We start from the raw sequence: 23,224 nt of genomic DNA, 5'->3' as shown, positions 1-23,224 counted from the left end.
AGTGTGGGGAGATGTGGGGAAAGCACAGAGGCTAGGATTGCTTAGGAATGAATAACAGATTTCTCTTGGAACTGTACTTTTTAAAATGCCTTTTTAGATACAGGGCTCTGAGTTACAGGGTTGAATAGGTTAGGACTTTATTCCTTGTACCACAGGAGAATGAGATGAGATTTGATAGAGGTATACAAAGTTATGAGGGCAAATGCAAGCAGGTCTTTTCCACTGAGGTTGGGCAAGACATGATCTAAAGGTCATAGGTTAAGTGTGAAAGGTGGAATATTTAAAGGGAACCTGAGGGAGAACTTCTTCATTCAGAGGTGTTGAACGAGTTGCCAGTGGAAGAAGTGGTGGATGTGGGTTTGATTGCAACATTTAAGAGAAGTTTGGATAGCTACATGGATGTGAGGGGTATGGAGAGCTATGGTCCAGATGAGGATCGATGGGACTAGGAAGAATTATAGAGTTCCGCACAGCCCAGATGAGATAAAGTACCTATTTCTGTGCTGCAGTGTTCTGCGTGACTCTGACTCTAAAGGCCAAGATACCCAACCAACCACTGTTGACATGAATTCTCTGTGATATGACTTCCTTAAGGTTGTCAGAACTGGGGGAGGTATTGTGGATAAATTCCCACTGCCTATTAAGTACCCCCCAATGGTGTGCTTCTCAAATAGCCTCTGGCAACCAAGTCCAGCTCCTGGCCTTCACTCGTGGCTTCGCTACTAAGATCGGCAGAACCATTTCTCCTGACAGGAGAAGTGGCAAAGGTGGGTTTCTGGTGCCTTAAAACCAGTGGCTTCGGGCAGATGGGGCTCGTCAGCTGTGGCTGGCAGCTCACCTAGTAGAAGGAAAACTCCGATCTCAAACCTCCGCTCCCTTGCAACTATACCCACTCATGGAGAAGGCTTCGGGAGTAAACCATGAAGAAAAGTCCAGAGCTGGAGTGATTAAGGCAGTCCTATGTAAATTCATTGCTGACTAGCAACTCCTGCAATACCACTGGTGCCAAACTGCATCGGTCTCTGCCATTCCCTTGGATTCATCAGCTGCACGGACAGGGGAGCCTGCTGCATGGGCAATAGCTTGCTCTCCATATCGCATAGTCCTGGCTTGTGTGCACATAGACAGCTGGGACACAATGTGCATGGCTGACCCTGACCAATGGAGGACTTCAATGGGTCTTTGATAGCCTGATCTCCAACCCCCGTCACCACCATGTGAACATAGCCATTTTCCACTGACGCCCCTCTATCCTTTTATGGTATTTGGTCTGTGGGTCGCTTCCGAGTGCAGTGTTGTGGGATTGAAGTTGAAGGACATCAGTAAACTAACTCAGGTAGAGAATTTAAAAACTCCGCCAGTTCCATCATGGGCACAACCCTCCCCAACAGTCTCAGGTGATGGCCAGATCATAGTTGGCGCATTGAGAGCAGTTCCAGATCCCAGATCTAAGAAAGGATGTGCTGGCATTGAAGAGGGGGTAGAGCAGGTTCCTGAGAATGATGCTGGGAGTGAAAGGGTTAACATATGAGGAGCAATTCATGGCTCTGGGCCTGTACTCGCTGAAGTTTAGAAGAATTTGGAAGGAGGGGGTAGGATCACATTGCAACCTGTCATATATTGAATATGATAGAGTGGATGTGGAGAGTGCGTTTCCTACACTGGGAGAGTCTAGGACCAGAGGGCACAGCCTCAGAATAGAGCGATGTCCCTTTAGAATATAGATGAGGAAGAATTTCTTCAGCCAGATAGTGGAGAATCTTCAGAATTCGTTGCCACAGATGGCCGTGGAGGCCAAGTCATTCGGTACATTTAAAGCGGAGATTGATAGGTTCTTGGTTAGTCAGGGTGTCAAAGGTTACAGGGAGAAGGTAAGAGAATAGGGTTGAGAGAGGGATAATAAATCAGCCATGATGGAATGGTGGAACAGGCTTGATGGGCCAAATGGCATAATTCTGCTCCTATGTCTTATGGTGTTATCAAGTACATCTTAACGAGGTGATGCCTCAAAAAGGCAGCATTCATCACTAAGGACCCCCATCACCCAGGACATCTCCTCTTCTTATTGCTACTGCCAAGGAGGACGTACAGGAGCCTAAAAACACACACTCAATGATTTGGGAACAACTTCTTCCCCTACACCATCAGATTTCTGAAAAGTCCATGAACCCATGAACACTACTTCACTATTCCTTTCTTTTGCACTATTTATTCATTTTGTAATTTATAGTAGTATTGTGCCTTTGCAATGTACTGCTGCCACAAAGCAACACCCACAAAATGCTGGAGGAACTCAGCAGGTCAGGCAGCGTCTATGGAAATGAATAGATAGTCGACGTTTTGGGCCAAGACCCTTCTTCAAGTCTCATATAAGAAAAAATAATTTCTTATTTATTTTTATGTTATTTATTCAGAGATACAGAATGGTAATAGACCCTTCCGGCTCAATGAGCCCGTGCTGCCCATATTACACACGACAGTGATAATAAACTCCATTCTGATTCTGACATTTCCTTAATTTCCCAGTGGCATGGAGAGATTTTAATTAGCGATACAGTGCAGAGTACCCTTCCAGCCCTTCAAGCCACACCGCCCCAGCAACTCCACAACCCTGATTAACCCTAACCTAATCACGGGACAACTTACACTGACCAACTGACCTACCCGGCAGGTCTACGGACTGTGGGAATAAACCAGAGCACCCAGGGAAAACCCACACATTCCACAAGGAGGACGTACAGAGATATCTTACAGAACAGCACTGGAATTCCAACTCCGAACTCCAGAACAGCCTGAGCTGTAATAGCATCGCACTAACCGCTACGATACTGTGGCACCCAACAAACTCAACTCTGTATCGTTAGACCAGAGCTCTGGATGATTATCCCCAGTAACATAACCAACAGGCCATTATGCTGATTGCTTACATCAGATTAGAAGTATGTTTTACACATGTCTATTTTATAGGAGACCTCAGCATGATGTTTTCAGAGATGTAGAAAATGATAAAAGGCATAGATTGAGACGACAATCAGAGACTTTTTCCCCAGGGCAGAAATGGCCAATATGAGGGGACATACTTTAAAGGTGAATGGAGGGAAGTTTAGGGTGGATGGCAGAGGTAGGTTTTCTACACAGAGAGGGGTGAGGGTGTGGAATACCCTGGCAGGGGTGGTAATAGAAACAGGTATACTAGGGACATTTAGGAGACTTTTTGATAGGCACATGGCTAATAGAAAAATGGAGGGTAGTGTGGGAGGGAGGGGTTAGATTGATCTCAGAGCAGGTTACAAGCAGGCTTTTTTTCACAGAGGTTGGGTGGGACTACAACTAGAGGTTATGGGTTGGGGAGAAAGGTGAAAAGTTTAAGGGGAACATGAGGGGGAACTTCACTCCAAGGGTTGTGAGAGTATAGAACGAGCTGCCAGCGCAAGTGGTAGATGCGGAGTTGATTTCAACGTTTGAGAGAAGTTTGGATAGGTACGTGCCTAATAAGGGTAAAGAGGACTATGGTCTCAGTGCAGGTCGATGGGAGTAGGCAGTTTAAATGCTTAACAGAGACTGGATGGGCCAAAGGGCTTGTTTCTGTACTGTACTTTTTTACGAAAGGCCTGTAGTGTTCTAATGCCAAGTGACTATAAATATACAACTACAGAAGTCCAGAGTCTTGAACAAGGAGAGTGCAGAGGGATCTAGTAGAGTCAATAGCCACACCTCTCACTGAATGTGACAGATGTTGATCTCACTCACCTGAACAAGAAGTTCCAGCTTCCTGTCGTCCAGAAGGTGTACCTGACACCGACGACCTTCGGACATCTGAAAGAGAATGCAGACACGTTAGACTGGGGGACTGGAGAGCACAGGACTAGCATCGGCAGCAGAACAAATCTCTAGACAATCCAGTTGGAGGAGAAGCACCTCATATTCCGTCTGGTTAGCCTCCAACCTGACTGCACGAACATTGATTTCTAACTTCTGGTGCTTTCTATCCCCTCCCCTTTCTCTCTTTTTCCATTCCCCCCCTGACTCCTTCTTACCACTTCACCTGCCTATCACCTCCCTCTGGTACCTCTCCTCCTTCCCTCTCTTTCATGGTCCATTCTCCCCTCCTTTACCCTTTCCTTCTATCATCTCCCAGCTTTTCATTTAATCCTCTCCCCTTTTTATTTAATCTACCTTCCCCCTCTATCAAGCCACCTCTCACCCTGCTTCACTCCAAAGAGAAAAGCTCTAGCCCTTTCAACCTCTCTTCATAAGACGTGCTCTCTAATCCAGTCGGCATCCTGGTAAGTCTCCTCCCGCACCTTCTCGAAAGCATCCACATCATAGCTATAATACGGTGACCAGAACAGAATACAATTCTCCAAGTGTGGTCTAAACTAGGGCTTTATGGAGCTGCAGCATTGCTTCATGGCTCTTGAACTCAATCCGATGACTAATGAAGGTCAGCACACCACAGGCCTTCTTAACTACCCTACCAACTTGCGCAGCAACTTTGAGAGATCTATGGATGTAGTTCCCAAAATCCTTTTGTTCCTCTACTCTGTTAAGAATCTTGCTATTAACCCTGTATTCTGCCACCATCAAATTCAACCTTCCAAAGTAAATTGTTTAAGAACAACACTATCTACGATATACCCAGCCCCCAAGGGACCCACCGTTCCTGGAAATCCCCCTTTGTGCCCATAGAGACCGTGTGCCCCAGCAGCCCCTGACACACTCTGCCTCAATTCACGTTGGACAATCCCTCCTCAGGGAACAGGCTGGAGCGGATCTTTGCCGCTCCATTCTCTGAAGGTTTTACGTCTCCACTGACTGTGTCAGCCCACGAGAGCCTGGCACGATCCCCACAGGAAATCCTCTAAAAAGCCGGCTTCTGATACATGCCGTACAGTTAGCACCGCACGATGAATTGGCCTGCAGTAGCCTGCTCTAATGTGGACTATAACGGTAGATTTTCTTTTCTACACCCTCACTTTGCATGAACTCAGGATGTGAATGGCAACATCTCCTGCAGAGAATTAATTCATCAGTCTGGAAGTGCGTCTGTGAATGTTTTCTTTTCTATATCCATACTTTAGCTGAAGCAGAAACTAGAGTTGCCTCACTCGATTTGTCTGCTTCTTATTTTTCACACTGTTTCGATACCGAGTCATAATTCCAGCTCACTTTACAAACCGCAGACAGTGAATCCCAGCCATACGGCCTCCAAGGATCTCTTCCCTGGCCGGTTGTGGCCCCAGATGTAATCTCACCACCCCGGGACACTGCCTTCTGGAATGGATCAAGAGACACCCCCTTCACCCCCACGCTCCATAAACTTCCCCCTCCTACAGACCCTTAGCATCCCTACTTCTCTGACCTATGTACTTATTGACTGATTGATTTGAGACAGCGTGGAATAGGTCCCTCTAGCCATTTGAGCTGTGCCCCTCAGCAATCCTCCTGTTTAAGCTTAGCCTAATCATGGGACAATTTACAACAACCCATTAACCTACCAACCGGTACGTTATTGGACTGTGTGAGGAAACCGGAGCACCCAGAGGAAACCCACACAGTCATGGGAAGAACATACAAACCCCTTACAGGCAGCTGTGGGAATTGAAACTGAATCACCAGTACTGAAAAGCGTTGTACTAACCACTACACTACTGTGCTGCCCCAAGACTTTCCTCAAGATGTAACATAAGGCCAACCCACTTTGTGCTTTTGTTAAAGTCCAATAGGTTCAGCAACACTCCTGTGAAATGTCCAGCTACACTGAAGCCAAAGTAAATCCCTGCAACACACACACACACACACACACACACACACACACAGCGCTGGAGGAACTCAGCAGATCAGGCAGCATCTGTGGAGGGAAATGGACTGTTAACGTCTGGAGTCAATGTGGACTCAATAGTCCAGATGAAGGATCGCGACCTGAAATGTCAACCATCCATTTCCTCGCTGTCTGACCTGCTGAGTTCCTCCACCATTTTGTGCATTGCCCCAGACTGTAGTGAAGAGATAAAGGTCAGTTTTACGCTCAGTGAGCTCCTTACTAGACACCTTCTACACTTAATAAAGTGGCCCATGAGTGTCTTCTGCTGCTGTGTCTCTCTCCTTAACAAGGCATCTTCACCCCAGAACTGCTGCTCACTGGATATTTTTTGGTTACCGCACCATTCTCTGTAAACTCCAGAGACCGCTGTGCATGAAAATACCGGGCGATCAGGAGTTTCTGAGATATTCAAACCATCCTGTTTGGCAAAACGATCATTTCACAGTCAAAGTCATCTAGATCACATTTCTTCCCCACTTTGATGTTTTGGTCTGAACAACAACGGAACCTCTTGACCATGTCTGAATGCGTTAATGCAGACTTGCGGCCACATGATTGGCTGATTGGATATTTGCATTAACGGGCAGAACTACAGATGTACCTAACAAAGTGGCCACTGAGTATATTTGTCACATGTACATCAAACCACACAGTGAAATATGCTGTTTGCATCAACAGCCAACACAGTCCGAGGATGTGCTGGGGGCAGCCAGCAAGTGTTGTCATGTTTCTGGTATGGCAGACTATGCCCACAACTCACTAACCCTAACTCATATGGCTTTGGAATGTAGAGGGAGCACCCAGAGGAAACCCATGTGGTCACGGAGAGAATGTGCCTTTACAGACAGCGGCGGAAATTGACCCCTAATCGCTAATGCTGAGAGCGCTGCAGCAACTACTGCAACTGCTAGCGTGTCTTGGTTGTTAATGCAAATGATGCATTTCACTGTAATATATATGTCATAACAGTCAAAGTTTTGGGTTGAGACCCTTCATCAGGACTGATATTTTCCCAATCTGTAGTATTTTTATGGATGACTTTTCAATCAGGGTTTCTTGTTTCTGAAAGCAGTATCAACTCATACTGCATGGTAGTATGTGAAAGCACAGTAGTGTAGTGGCTGTCACAACCCTTTACAGTACCAGCAGCCTGGGTTCAATTCCCGCCAAGTTTGTACATTCTCCATGGTTTTCCTCCAGGTCCTCCGGTTTCCTCCCACAGTCCAAAGACGTACTGGTTGACAGGTTATTTTGTCATTGTAAATTGTCCCATGATTAGGCTAAGACTAAATTGGGGGACTTCTGGGCAACACAGCTTGAAGGGCCTATTCCACACTACCTGAATAAAATAAATATATTTGAGCCTGACTTTAATATGTGTTTCCTACCACAGAATCCACTTACAGCAGTCACTACTTCTGAAGTGCAAAGAAATCCCAAGCTGCTGCAGAAATTCATGACTTTGTTTCTGTCTACAACACGTGTTTGTCCAGTGCTGCTTTTCCTGAATGGAACACAACCTGGGCGAGTAGAAAATTCCTTTTATTGTTCTGGGATCCCAGAGGAATAAATCAAGGGATTAAACACAAAGTTAGTAATTGTATTGTAAGAGACAGACTAGCCTCGGGTGGAAGATTCCCAAAAATACACTGTTCCTATAAAACTTGGCTGTCTGTAGAAGTCTTTTATCTCACACCCCACCCACCTTGTTCTCCCTCCTCTCTCCCACCAACCTGCACCCCTGGTGAAACTTCTGAGAGTTCCTGAAGGCAGGATTTTGTTATTGTTTGTGGAGAAGAAATAGAGATCTTTACTTTGAGTTCTGATGGCTGGGCCAGCACAATTTTAGTGCATGACCTAGGCAATTGTTAGGAATTTTTAGTTTGAGTTCTGATCCCTCGACCAGAGCAACTTTCCCAATGTTACTTTGGGTAATCCGCACTACATTCAAATACAACACTGGGCTCAGACTTCAGTCAAACACCCTGAATAAATATTTACACTGCGCTGTTTTAGAAAGTGTCCTGTCTAAGGAGGAAGAGTATGTTTGCACAGAAAGGATCTTGATGTCACAGTCTCTAGGGTCTCACACTCACAAAATGCTGCAAAGTGACCAGAGGTCAGCCAGGGTTAATCTGTGGGTGACAATCACAGAGCAGCAGGCAAGGAGGCTATTCAGCCCACAGAGTACATGATAGCCTATTTGAGGACCAATATGGCAAAACATGTTATTATCCTTCACAGTTATTACCCTTCAACCATCAGGCTCCTGAATCAGCATGGATAACTTCACTACACTCAATGCTGGACTGATTCCACACCTATAGACTCACTTCCAAGAACTCTACAACTCATGTTCTCAGTATTATTTATTTACTTATTTTTTTTGTACTTGCAGAATTTGTCTTTTGCACACTGATTGCTTGTCAGTCTTTGTGTGGAGTTTTTTCCATTGATTCTGTTGTATTTTTGTATCTACTGTGAATGCCCAGAAGAAATGAATCTCAGGGTAGCACACGTACTTTGATAACAAGTTTACTTTGAAAATTGGTCAGTCAGGGACGTAGCTTAGTTGGCCAGCATGGATGAAAGCAAGGATGTAATGTTGAAACTTTATAAGGCACTGGTGAGGCCTCACTAGGAGTATTGTGAGCAGGTCTGAGTGCCGTATCTTAGAAAGGATGTGATGACACTGGAGAGGGTTCAAAGGAAGTTCACGAAAATGATTCCAGGATTGAATGGCTTGTCAGATGAAGAGTGTCGAATAGCTCTGGGCCTGTATTCACTGGAATTCAGAAAGAATGAGGGATGACCTCATTGAAACCTATCGAATGTTGCAAGGTCTTAATAGAGTGGATGTAGAGAGGATATTTCCTATGGTGGGAGAGTCTAAGACCAGAGGACACAGCCTTAGAACAGAGGCCCATCCTTTGAGAACGGAAATGAGGAGGAATTTTTTTTTAGCCAGAGGGTGGTGAATCTGTGGAATTCGTTGCCACAGGCAGCTGTGGAGGTGAAGTCTTTATGTATATTTGAGGCAGAGGTTGATGGATTCCTGATTGGTCAGGGCATGATGGAATATGGAGAGAAGGCAGGGGATTGGGGCTGAGAGGAAAACTGGATCAGCCATGATGAAATGGCAGAGCAAACTCGATGGGCTAAATGGCCCAATTCTGCTCCTATGCCTTATGGTCTAATGGTCTTGGGTTCAATCCCTATCATGGTGATCAAATACTTTACAAAGGCAGCAAGTTAATGTGGTGATTAGCACAATCGCTTTATAGAGCCAATTGTAAGACCATGGCTCTATTCCTGCCATTGTCTGCAAGACGTTTGTACCTTCTTCCTGTGACCATGTCGGTTTCCTCCAGGTGCTCCAGTTTCCTCCCACATTCCAAAGTGTAATGGATTAGTGTTAATAGCTTGTGGGCATGCCATGTTGGCAACACTTGCAGCCTGATCAGCATGACCTTGTTGATTTGATTTGATGCAAATGATGCATTTCACTGTAAATTTCAATGTATATGCGACATAAAAACTTATCTTTATCTTTACAGTCCAATTCTCCCATCCCTCAAGTTTCTGCAATCCTTTTTCTTCAAATGTTTAGCCAATCCCGTATTGAGAATCAATATCCAACATCTTGTAAAACAGCCCACTCCCAAATCATCTGACCAGCCACACCAATAATCCCATTCCCAACCCCAATGATTTTTTGCATCAGATAGAATTTCCTCGTGGGCCCTCCAGTCCTTTTGATAAACCTTCTCTTGTTGGATAGTTTCTTCTTGCTGACTTTAACCCTAACTTCCTGATTTCAAGATTCAGAATTCTTTAATGTAACTTCCAGTATACGCGTGTAAAGGGGAAAGCAGAAATTTAATACATAAAACAGCTTATATACATAAATTGACTGTATGTCCATAGAGTAATGCTAAGCATAGAAGTGCCTGTATATAAGGTGCCTGACAGGAAATGATAAAGTCGTGGTAGTTGGGGGTGTGGAGAGGTGTGTTAGTGAGTGGAGGTATTGATCAGCTTTACTGCTTGGGAAAAGTAACTGATTTTCAGTCTGGTGATCCTGGCATAGATGGCACATAGCTTCCTATCAGATGACAGTAGGACAAGCAGACCATTAGCGGGGTGGGTGGGATCCCTCTTGATGTTACTGGCCCTCTCCCAGCACCTCTCTGCATATTATGTCTTTGATGGTGCATAGGCTGGTGCCAATACGTTGGGAGGTTTTTGTGTCCTCATAGAGCATCCCTTCAAAATCCTCTCTCAGCCTCCTCACCCTCTGGTGGGAACAATCCTGCTTCCTCAGCCTCCAGGTGACTGTATAATTCTCTATCTCAATGGACAACCAGTAAATTACCAAGGTGTTAATTCATCCCAGGCAATGCAATGAACAGATGTTGAGTTCTCTCACACATACACACTGGACTCTACTGGCCTCACTATCTATCTTGGTATGATCTCAGACTTTTTCATTTAAGTACACTGCACTTTCTCTGTAGCTGTTACACTTTCTTCTGCATCGTTATTGTTTTACCTTGTTCTACTTCAATGCACTGTGTATGAAAAGTATGCAAGACAAGCTTTTCACTGTACATATGACAATATTAAGCCAAAACCAATACCAATTTGCACACAGACAGACACATACACATACGCACACACACATGTGGTGAATTAAAGGGGTAGTTAACTTACACACAAAAAATATTCAGGACGTCCATACTTAGGAAGGCTAAAGAATATTTTTCATAGTATGACGTTGCATGAAAGTTCTTTCTGATGTAGCGCTTATCAAACCATAACTCATATCATTAACTGAACACCTATAAAAGCTAAATGTACTTGAAAATAAATATCCAACTAACTCCCCAACTTCACTTCCCTCAGCAACAGCTGCTTCTGCAGCTGGAGCTGAGTGTGTACGTTGTCTCACGGAGAGATGCCTTGTACACTTCACAAAAAGGAAGTTGAATTTATTGTTGTGTACACAAACATTATGAGTTACAGTTACACTGCAAAACTTGGAGACACATGATACTGCAGATGCTGGGATCTGGAGGAGCTCAGCAGGCCAGGTGCGGAGGGAAATGGACAGTCAATGCTTCAGGGTAAGACCTTCAGGAGTCCCGATGAAGCGTTTCGACCTGAAACAGTGAATGTCCAGCTCCCTCTGTAGAATCAGAACCTGGTTTAATATCACCAGCATATGTCGTGAAATTTGTTAACTTTGCGGCAGCAGAACAATGCAATACATGATAATATAGGGGGAAAACTGTGAATTACAGTAAGTATATATATAAATAAGTAGTGCAAAGAATAGGAAATATAAAAAGTAGTGAGGTGGTGTTCATGGGTTCAATGTCCATTCAGAAATCAGGTGGCAGAGGGGAAGAAGCTGTTCCTGAATCAACGAGTCTGTGCCTTCAGGCTTCTGCACCTCCTTCCTGATGGTAGCAATGAGAAGAGGGCACGTCCTGGTGATGGGGTCCTTAATGATGGATGCTGTTTGACCCATTCAGTTCCTCCACCCTGTGTGCCATACAATGAAAAATTGCTTGCTGTACCATTACGGGGACAAACAGCCAATGGCTACTATATTAGGTACACCTATACAATTGCTTATTAATGCAAATATCTAATCAGCCAATCATGTGGTAGCAACTCAATGCATAAAAGCATACAGATGTGGTCAAGAGGTTCAGCTGTTGTTCAGAAGAAATATGGGGAAGAAATATGATCTAAGTGACTTTGGCTGTGGAATGATCCCAATGATCACAATCCCAATGACTTGTTGCATCAGGAAGAATTTCCTTTTGCTAAACCATTTCTCATTGGATAGTTTCTACTTGCTGACTTTAACCCTAACTTCCTGATTTTCAACACGTTTGTGAAATCCTCTCTTAGCCTTGCCTCCCTCTGGTGGGAACAACCCTCTGCTTCCTCAGCCTTCAGGTGACTGTGCAATTCTCCACCCCCACGGCCAAGCAGTAAATCACCAAGGTGTTAATTCAATCCAGACAATGCAATGAACAGATGTTGAGCTCTCCCTCTCTCTCTCTCACATACATATCATGCACACGACATGTCTCTCTTTCTCACACACGCACAGAAACACACAAAATCACACACATATACACCCTTGGCCTCCTAATGTATCTTGTTATGATCTTGCACTTCTATCTGCACTGCACTTTCTCTGTAGCTGTTACACTTTATTCTGCATTGTTATTGTTTTACCCTGATCTACTTCAATGCACTATGTAATGATCTGATGTGTATGAACAGTATGCAAGACAAGCTTTTCACTGTACCAATTCCAACTCCAATCATGTGTCCCGGGCTCATTAATGCTCCTAACATGTATCACCTGACATTAATCCAGATTAAACTGTATCTGCCATTTCTCAGCCCATTTCACCAACACACTGATACCACCCTGTAGTTTAAGACCATCCTCCTAACTTAAAGTACAGTAAGTCAAAATCTTAACCTTACAATCTTTCTCTGTAGCTTTAACACTTGATTCTGCATTCTGTTATTGTTTTACCTTGTTCTACCTCAATGCACTGTGAAATAAATTGATCTGTACGAACAGTATGCAAGACAAGACCTTCAAGTTCAAGATAAATTTATTATCAAAGTTCAGTACGTATGTGTCACCATATACAACCCGAGATTCTTTTTTTTGCAGGCATATACAGTAGATAGAGGAAATTACAATAGAATCAATGAAAAAATTACACACAAAGACTGACAAAGAACCAATGTGCAAAAGAAGACAAACTGGGCAAATATAAATAATAATAATAATAATAATAATAATGAATAATACTGAGAACATGAATTGTAGAGTCCCTAAAAGTGAGTCCAGAGGTTGTGGAATCTGTTCAGATTACAGATCAGCTGAATTGAGGTGAGTGAAGTTTTTCACTATGTCTTGGTACATGTGACAATAAAAAAAAAATCAATTCCTGAAGTCTTATAACAGTGGAATAGAAGCTAATGAATAAGGCCCAGTCCATCACAGGTAAAGCCCTCCTTACCATTGAGCACACCTACATGGAGCACTGTCACAGGAAAGCAGCATCTATCATTAGGGACTTCCACCATCCAGAACATGCTCTCCTCTTGCTGCTGCCATCAGGAAGAAGGTCGAGGAGCCTCAGGACTCACAGCGCCAGGTTCAGGAACAGTTATTACCCCTCAACCATCAGGCTCTTGAACCAAACTCAACTTCACCTGCCCAACCACTAAACTGTTCCTACAACCTATGGACTCACTTTCAAGGACTCTTCATCTCATGTTCTCGATAATTTTTGCTTAGTTATTTATTATTATTGTTTCTTTGTTTTTGTAATTGCACATTTTGTTGTCTTCTGCACACTGGCTGAATGCCCTAGTTGGTGCAGTCTTTCATTGATTCTGTAATGATTGTTATTCCATGGATTTACTGATTATGCCCAAAAGAAAATGAATCTCAGGGTTGTATATGGTGACATATATGCACTTTGATATTAAAATTTACTTTGAACTTTGTAAACATGCACCACTAGACTCAAGGACAGCTTCTATCCATTGTTATAAGATTCTTATAATTGGAGACAAAATCTTGACCTCATGATCTACCTCACTGTGACCTTGCACCTTACTGTCTGCCTACGCTGCACTTTCTCTGTAACTGTAACACCTTACTGTGTATTCTGTTATTGGTTTTGCCTGTACTACCTCCATGCACTGTGTAATGAAACAATGTACATGTACCGCATAATGTATATGTATATGAATGATATCCAAGACAAGATTTTCACGGTATTTCAGTACGTGACAATAATAAAATAATTAACCAATTACTATCACAACAGTGAGGAACATCTGCCAACTGCTCTGGAATTTACCCCAACAGAATACTCCAAAGGCACCTTATAACTGAGATCTGCACCATAAGACCTTAAGACATTGGAACGGAATTAGACCATATGGTCCAGAGAATGTGCTCTGCTGTTCTATCATGGCTGATTTATTATCCCTCTCAACCCTGTTCTTCTGCCTTCCTCCACATAACCTTTGATAGACTTACTAATCAAGAACCTATCAACCTCTGCTTTAAATATACCCAATGACTTGGCCTCCACAGGCGTTTGTGGCAATGAATTCCACAGATTCACCACCCTCAAATTCCTCATCTCTGTCATAAAGGGACACCAGGAACTGGGGCACACCGCTGGCAACTTCCCCTAACAGTCACACGCCACCTTGACTTGGAAACACATCACCACTCCGCCTTCTTCACTGAGACTAAATGATGGTCTTCCCTGCCCACCAGCAACATGCAAGCACCTTCACCACACAGGCTGCAAGGGTTTCAAGAAGGCAACTCAACACTACCTTATCAAGAGCAATTAGGGATTGGCAATCAAGGATCAAAGAACACCTTAATTCCCCATATATATTTACATGAATTAGGAATTTGCTGCGGTGTGTTGGTCAGGATGCAAAATGCAACAAAAAACAACAACATTCAACAATTATAAAGAATAAAGAATGATATAAAAATAAAGTTAGAGGTTAAGGTACAGATATGGAATAAAATGTGTATAAATACCAACATGTATTTACAATGTAAACAGCATTATAGAAAGTCATTTAAGGTGTTTACAGTGGAGTTACTGAGGTAATAGATAGAGGGGGGTGGGGAGGAACTAGACTGACTGATCGGATGCAAAAAAGATTAAAAATTATATTTGTCACAGGTACATCGAAACATACAGTGAAATGTGAAGTTTAAATTGATGACCAACACAGTGCCTGCAAATGTTGCCATGCTTCTGGTGCCACAACGTAATAACCCCGACACATATATCTTTGGAATGTGGCAGGAAGCTGGAGGGCCTGGGGAAAACTCCTGCGTTTAACAGCAGAATGTACAAGCTTACAGACAGTGGTGGGAATGGAACCCGGGACGCTAGTGCTGTAAAGTGATACGCTGACTGCTATGCAACCATGAATGCTGGCATAAGAGAGAGTGCAGGTATTGAAAATCATCAAACATCATCATCACCATCATCATCATCATTAGGGACCTCCACCATCCAGGACACTCTCTTATTCGCTGCTGCCATCAGGAAGGAGGTACAGGAGTCTCAGAACCCACACCACTAGGTTCAGGAACAGTTATTACTCCTCAATCATCAGGCTCTTGAGCCAGAGGGGATAACTTCAACTCAACTTCATTTGCCCCATCACTGAGTTGTTCCCACAACAATGGACTCACTTTCAATGACTCTTCATCTCATGTTCTTGATATTTATTGCTTACAGTATTTATCATCTTTCACTCTTTTTGTATTTGTACAGTTTGTTGTCTATTGAACATTGGACTTTGTCCATCTTGTTGGAAGCAATCTCTCATTGATTCTATTGTTTCTTTGCATTTACTGTGAATGCCCACAGGACAACGAATCTCAAGGTTGTATATGGAGACATATACAGTACTGTGCAAATGTCTTAGGCATATATATATATAGCTAGCTAGGGTGCCTAAGAATGAACAGTACTGTAGTAATTGCACTGTACTGCTGTCGCAATAAAAAAACAAGTTTCATGACGTATTTGAGTGATGATAAACTTGATTCTTATCAGGGTCTCTATTGTGGACTGAGAGTGGGAAGGGGGCAGGGAGAAGGGAATTATGGTTTGGAAAAGGGAAGGAAGAGGGGAGGGAGTGGGAAGCAGCAGAGAGATATTCTGTAATTACTTAAACCAATTGCTTGTAATCAATTGACCTTGCTTGGTATGTCTCAGGACTGGGTATGTCAGCACCTGCACCACCCACCACACCTGGCATTCCTTCTCTGCCACCTGTCACACACCCCTCCCACAACACTCCACCCTCACCATTCTCAACATCCTTTGTTCCCGCCAGATTTACAAACTCACTCTCTACTCCACGTTGACAAATATAGTACTCTGCAAAAGTCATATATATATATATACACACCCAAGACTTTTGCACAGTACTTTATAATAAATTTACTTTGCACTTTGACATCAGAAGCTACATGTAGAATGCTAGAGGAACGCAGTGGGTGAGGCAGCATCTATGGAGGGGAATAGACAGTGATGTTTCAGGCTAAGACCGTTCACCAGGACTGGAAAGGAAGAAGCCAGAATAAAAGGGTAGGTGCTGAGGGTGGAGCAAGTACAGGTAGATGACAGGTAAATCCAGGTGGTGGGAGGGGGGAGAGATAGGCAGACAGGGAAGAGGGAGAGTAGGAATGAAGTATACAGCTGAGAAGTGACAATAAATGCTGGTCTTGCCCTAAATTTGTTGTTGCCGCAAACACATGGTGTACCTGCTCACCCTAAACTGAATCTCAGACTGCAGTTAAATGATAATATTGAAGAACATTGCTGCAGAACATTGCTCACTACACAGGGTCGGCCTCCCTCTTGCTGAGATTGAATTAATATTTAATCTTTGAATGTATTGGGATAATCCAGAAGGACAGCTAACCTTACAAATGAACCCGACCAAAATGTATTTGGGATGGGGAGGAGGAGAGGGGTGAGAAGGAAATGGGGACCCTCCAGTAACAAACTATCCCACCACACAATGATCACTAAATATGATTTTGTTACTAGTTTGAAGAGATTTGAAATTTCTATAAATGTACAGCGGAAAGCATTCAGACTCAGCGCTTGGTGTGGAAGTACCAATGCACAGGATGGGAAGAAGCTACACAGGGTTGTATATTCATTATGGGCAGCACCCTCCCCACCATCAAGGACACGAGGTGGTGCCTCAAGAAAAGTTCCTCCCCACACCGTTAGGTGGATTGGGCGGCAACCTTGCCGTTTCTTTAGCGTTCTTCTGTCGTATGAGAGGTCAGGTCGTTAGCTCAACACTCAACTCAGCACAGGTGGAACTCAGGCAGGGACCCGGATTCAAACCGGGACCTCTTGTTCCAAAGTCTAGGTGCGTAAGCCACTATGCCACCGGCACAGCCTAGTGCTTCAAGAAGAAGGCATCCATCAATGAGAACCCTCACCGTCCAGGACACGCCATCTTCTCATTGCTAACATCAACAATTCAGACACAGCTTCTTCCCCTCCACATCAGATTTCTGTACAGTCTGTGAACCCAAAAGCACTACATTTCAATACCAATACATTTCAAAATGTATCAATCAGAGGCGGTTAGCACAACGTTATTACTGCTTGGCATGTTGGAGTTCGTTGTTCAATCCTGCCGCCCTCTGTAAGGAGTCTGAACATCCTCTCTGTGGAATGCATGGGCTTTCCCCGGGTGCTCTGGTTTCCTCCAATAATCCGAAGACATATCCGGTTGATTAACTGGTCATTGTAAATTGCCTTGTGATTAGGTTTGGGTTAAACTGGGGTTGTCAGGGGTTGCTGGGTGATGTGGCTCGAAGGACTGAAAGGGCCTATTTGGTACTGCAGCTCTAAATAAAATAAATAATTAACAAACCTGATTTTTATTCTGATTTTAGGAACTTCCCTTTGTCTTGGCAAAGCAGCCAACATAATCAAGGAACTCACTCACCCCAGACATACTTTCTTCTCTTCTCTCCCATCAGGCAGAAAATACAAAAGCCTGAAAGCACGTACCACCAGGCTCAAGGACAGCTTCCAACCCACTGTTAAAAAACTACTGAATGGTCCTCTAGTATGATAAGATGGACTCTTAGCCTCATTATGATCTTGCACTTTACTGTCAACCTGTACGGCACTTTCTCTGTCGCGGTTACACTTTATTCTGCATTGTAATTGTTTTCCTTTCCCTGAGAACATACAACAGTACACCATAGGAACAGGTCTTTCAGCCCACAATTACTGTGTGCCAAACCAAATAAATTAACAATCAAATGACCAACTAAACTAATCCGTACAGCCTAAACAATGACCATACCTTTCCATTTTCCTCACATCCATGTGCTTATCTAAATGTCTCTTAAAAGTCCCAAAATGTATCTACCTCTACCACCACCCCAGGCAGTGCATTCCAGGCATCCACCAATCTCTGTACAAAAAAAACTTGTCCCTCTCAGCTTAAATGCATGCCCTCTGGTATTAGACATCTCAACCCTGGGAAAAGGATACTGTCTGTCTACTCTATCTATGCCTCTCATAATCTTATAAACCTCTGTCAGATCTCCCCTCAGCCTCCGCTGCTCCAGAGAAAACAACCCAAGTTTCCCCAACCTTTCGTTATAGCACATGCCCTCTAGTCCAGGCAGCATCCTGGTAAACCTCTTCTGCATCGTCTCCAAAACCTCAACATCCCTCCTATAATGGGGCAACCGGAACTGTACACAATACTCCAGATGTGGTGTAACATAAAGGTGCAACATAACTTCTTGTAGGACCTTGTAACCCCTGTTACTACCTCAATGCACCATTGTCATGAATTGTTTTGTATGAACAATATACAAGACAAGCTTTTCGATGTATCAGAATCAGAATCAGATTCATTGTCACTGACATCTGGAGCACTGATCATGGAACAATGCAGCACAGTACAGGACCTTTGGCCCACAATGTTGTGCTGACTCTTTAACCAATTCTAAGATTAACTTAACCTTTCTCTCCCATATAGCCCTCTACATTTTTCATCCATACTGTATGCCTATCTGAGTTGGATGGCAGAATGGAGAAACATCCCTACCAAAGGAGGTGTGAGGCACTCCTTCCCTCCGCTAGCCTGCAGGTCACCCTTGGGCAAGGTGTAGCACCTGCTTAGCCCCCCGATCAGGGTCATGTGAAGCCATGGGAGCAGGTGGTGGATGGTCATACGAGCAGCTGGTACACATCAGAAGTCCTGGTTAGGTGACCACTGATGCCAGGCAGACACACTCTGAAGAGTATTGATAATGGCTGGGGTCACCTGTTTTGTAAAGTCACTGCCCAGAAGAAGGCAATGGCAAACCACTTCTGTAGAAAACTTTGCCAAGAACAATCATAGTCATGGAAAGATCATTAATCACCCTCGTCATATGACACGGCACATCTAATAATTTACCTAAGCCTATCTAAGGATCTATCAAAGTGTGATATGATCAGAGTTTTTATAGAGCCACAGCATTACCACATGGTTCTTGACCTCAATCCTCCAACTACTGAAAGTCAACAAAACATATGCCTTGTGAAATTTCTTGTCTTGTTGCAGCAGTACAGTGTAATACATTTTTTAAAAAACTATAAGTTATGGTAAGGAGTATGAAAAAAATAAAAAAGAACAAAAATCGTGAGGTAGTATTCATGGATTTATGGACCGTTCAGAAATCTGATGGTGGTGGGGAAGATACTGTCCTTAAAATGTTGTGTGTGTGCCTCAGGCTCCTGTAGCCCCTCCTGCATCTCATAACATCTGACCAATTTACCAGTTTGGTCAGAAGCCATGTGTACAACGTTTGTGCAACATTACCTCTCCAAACCTGGTGATATTTAAACTCCTGTGCCTGGCTCCAATTCAACTCCAGAGAGAAAAAAAAAATGACATATTGGTTATACAACACCCTCCCCATGGCCCCCAGCATCCTGTCTTGGGATTCCAACATTCCAAATGTTTATTGAACCCTTTCCCTGAATCTTTATCCATTTTAAATTCAATGGATTAAAGGCTCAAATAGTAATACTGGAAAAACACTGAGCGTTTGCGAACTCGAATACTCCTCGTTTCTTATCAGTGCATGTTCTATATTAAATCATAAAGCAGGAAAATAAAATGTCTTTACATTTCCTTGAATTTTAACAAAGAATTTTTCTGTCAGCAACTCCCTCCTCTGCATTATTAACTCAGGAGAACAGATAAGTGTTTAAAATTCACTTCACTCTCAAACTTCCAGTACCGTTAACATGATGCGACTTCTCCACAGCCTTAACAAGACCCTGTTAGAGGCTTTGGCTGGCTCCTTTTTAAATAAAACATTTCAATGCAATTTTATCACTACAGTGTCTTCACCTCCAAATGGATTCAGATCAACTCATGAACCCAGCAACATTAGAACCGCAGTCGGCCCAGGCTTTCGGGCTGCATCCTGCTCCCCGTATCCCGTTCTCAGGAATCCAGGCACAGACTAACAGCTGGGTGTCAGGAGAGCCTAACACTGCCCCAGAAACACAGGAGCACACACACACACACAAAGGTGCACACAGCCCACACATACATACATGCACATAGACACACACACACAAACATGGGCACACAGATACACAGGCGTGTGCGCACATACACACACACAGAGTTGTACATACCCACACATATAGAAACACACACACACACACACAGAGGTGCATATCACCCCAGCCACACACACACACACACACACACACACACACAGTTGTACATACCCACACATACAAGCACACATATACAAACATCCAGAAACACACACACACGCACAAAAACAGAGGTGCATATCACCCCAGCCACCACCCACACACACACACACACACACACACATACAGGCTGAAGACCAAAGCTCTGTTGAACTGTGTCCAGCCTCCAACGCTATGAAGACAATTCTGACTAACATACCACTGTAGGGACATCGGCAGCAGCTGACTCCTGGGCGGCAATGTCAGTCTGGACGGAGTATTCCGACAGCTCACATGCAGGGAGATCCCGACTGAATGGGAAGTAGGGTGGGGGAGGGGAGCTGGGAAAGAGAGCGAGAGAGAGAGAGGGGGGGGGAGGGAGGGGGAAGGAGAGAGGGAGAGCGAGTGAGAGAAGGAGAGGCAGACAAAGCCAGAGAGAGTGGGAGCGAGGAGCTGCAGACAACCGAACAACTGAAAGATCAGGTCATGTGAAACCCAGGAACCTTGGTTACAGCGGGAGCCTTCACTGGGCGAGAGAGAAAAGCTCTCAGACAAAACCCACCCCCATCTGGCCCAGAGGAAGACAGATTGAATACAGGCAAAGAGAGGGATTTAAACCCAGCTGATTAGGAACTGGGGCCCTTAACCTCTTCCCCTAACTCCACGTGCACACTCTGGCTCCCCACAACAACTCTGCCAAGGGTCAGTGATCAGTGCAGAAACTCTGCCAGGGGACACGGGGTTCGCACGGTCCCAGGGGAGGGAGTTGAGAAGGGTTCCCTCACATTGAATACTGCAAGCAGGCTCTAGAGGTGACTCACCCACCCCAGCCCCGAAGGAAGGTGTGTCCCAAGCTCAGGGATAGGGGGTTCAGTTTGATACTTGACAGCTGAATACAGCTGGAGGCAGATCAGCCGGGCAGTCTGTACTGAGGGATGACGTACCAAGGGGGTATTGTACCAAGGGTGTGTCATACAACGGGGCAACAGGGGTCCCCAACCTTTTTTGCACCGTGGACCGGTCTAATATTGACAATATTCTTGTGGACTGGCCAACCCGGGGGGGGGTGTGTTTATTTCGGCTTTTTTCTTAAATATGTGCTGGGTGCGTTCCGGCTACCGCTGTATTCTTTGCGGCCCGGAGGTTGGGGACCACTGAATTATAAGTCACTTATAAGTCAATAGCATCATAACATTTTAAATAACGCTTGGATATTAAACACACAGCGCATATTTTGCTCATATGAACATATAAAATCATTGCAACACACCAATGTTGCTGAATCAGTGGGAGCCCTGGGCTTGTTTTCCTGCAACAAGACGGTCCCATCGAGGGGTGATGGGAGACAGCGATACTCGAAGGGGGTTCCTTATGTCCAGTCTATTCCCCAATTTAGTTTTCGTTGCATTCATTGCAGAAAACTCCGTTTCACAGAGATATGTTGGAAATGGAAGCACCGTTTTCAGTGCTTTGGTGGCTATCTCAGGATACTTAGCCTTGCCTTTGATCCAGAATGCCGGCAGAGATGTTATGTCAAACATAGTTTTCAGCCCACCGTCATTTGCAAGCTCGAGGAATTGATCTTTTTCCCGCGCTGACATGGATGATTCACCAGAAACATACACAAATGGGTCACGGACCCATTCCTTTGCACGTCTTGGGTCACTGATGACCTCACATGCGTTAAAATTCAACAGTGGGCGTAACAGGGAATGAGGAAAGGTGCAGCTGACTCATATCGCCAAATCATATCGTTTCCTCATGGCCCGGTAGCACAGGCTTTGCGGCCCGGTGGTTGGTCTCCACTGTCACACAAGACACTCGCTCTGCAACACCCGCCATTGAGCACATCTACATGGAGCACTGTCACATGAAAGCAGCATCCATCATAAAGGACCTCCACTGCCCAGGACATGATCTCCTTCTTGCTGCTGCCATCAGGCAGAAGGTACAGGAGCCTCAGGACTCACACAACCAGGTTCGGGAACAGTTTAACCATCAGGTTCTTGAACTAAAGGCATAACTTCACTGGACTTCTTTCACTCCCTCGCTGAACTGTTCCCACAACCTATGGACTCACTTTCAAGTGCTCTTCATCTCATGTTCTCAATATTTATTGCTTATTTATGTATTATTATTATTATTTCTTTCTTTAGCATGGGCACAGTTCGTTGCCTTCTGCACCCTGGCTTTTTGTCCATCCTGTTGGGTGCGATCTTTCATTCTATTGTGTTTCTTTGATTTACTGTAAATGCCCATGAGAAAATGAATCTCAGGGTTGCGTATGGTGACATATAAAAAGTTCAAAGTAAATTTATTAGCAAAGTATATATACATCACCATACACAACCCCGAGATTCATTTTCTTGAGGGGATTCAGAATAAATCCATAATATGATAATAACCATAAAAAAATCAATGAAGGACCGCACCAAATGGACGTTCAAACAGTGTGCAAAAGAGAACAAACTGTGCAAATACAAAAAGAAAAAAAAAACAAATAAATAAGCAATAAATACTGAGAACATGAGATGAAGAGCCCTTGAAAGTGAACCAGTTGGTTGTGGGAACAGTTCAGTGATGGGGCAAATGAAGTGGAATGAAGTTATTCCCTGCAAGCATGAGCTCAGAAACTGCACCCTGTTCTAATCATCAAAGTTTAAAGAAAATTTATTATCAAGTACATATATGCTCCCATATACTCCCCTGTGATTCAATATCTTTTAGGTATTCACAGTAGAACAAATAAATACAACAAAATAAATGAAAATCTACTACAAAGACTGACAAATAAACACTGCAAATACAAAATAAAACATATAATAAATAACTAAATCAGCAATACTGAGAACATGAGTTGTTGAGTACTTCAAAGTGGGTCCATAGATTGTGGATTCAGTTCAGTGTTGAGGTGAATGAAGTCATCCATACTGGTTCAGGAGATTGACAGTTGAGGGGTAATAACTGTTTCTGAATCTGGTGGTGTGAGTGCTGCGGCTCCTGTACCTTCTTCCTGATGACAGCAGCAAGAAGAGACTATGACGAG

At 43.9% G+C, this 23,224-nt stretch overlaps 1 protein-coding gene across 5 annotated transcripts in view; it reads right to left on the bottom strand.

Annotated features, from left to right (window-relative positions):
• frmd4a (FERM domain containing 4A) overlaps nucleotides 1–23,224 on the bottom strand; it is a 384,495-nt gene that overhangs the window by 232,606 nt on the left and 128,665 nt on the right. For 4 of the 5 annotated variants that reach the window (XM_072241726.1, XM_072241724.1, XM_072241723.1 and 1 more), the window contains exon 2: nucleotides 3,751–3,816. In XM_072241726.1, the coding sequence (XP_072097827.1) occupies nucleotides 3,751–3,816 (66 nt within the window). Of the gene's footprint in view, nucleotides 1–3,750; nucleotides 3,817–20,398; nucleotides 20,418–23,224 lie in introns of those variants that run through there. The other variant, XM_072241727.1, reaches the window with a different exon arrangement.

The sequence above is a fragment of the Mobula birostris genome, chromosome 23, assembly GCF_030028105.1.
Source record: "Mobula birostris isolate sMobBir1 chromosome 23, sMobBir1.hap1, whole genome shotgun sequence".
NCBI lineage: Eukaryota > Metazoa > Chordata > Chondrichthyes > Myliobatiformes > Myliobatidae > Mobula > Mobula birostris.
Note: the sequence above shows the minus strand (reverse complement) of the source record. Positions and strands in the feature narration are given on the sequence as shown.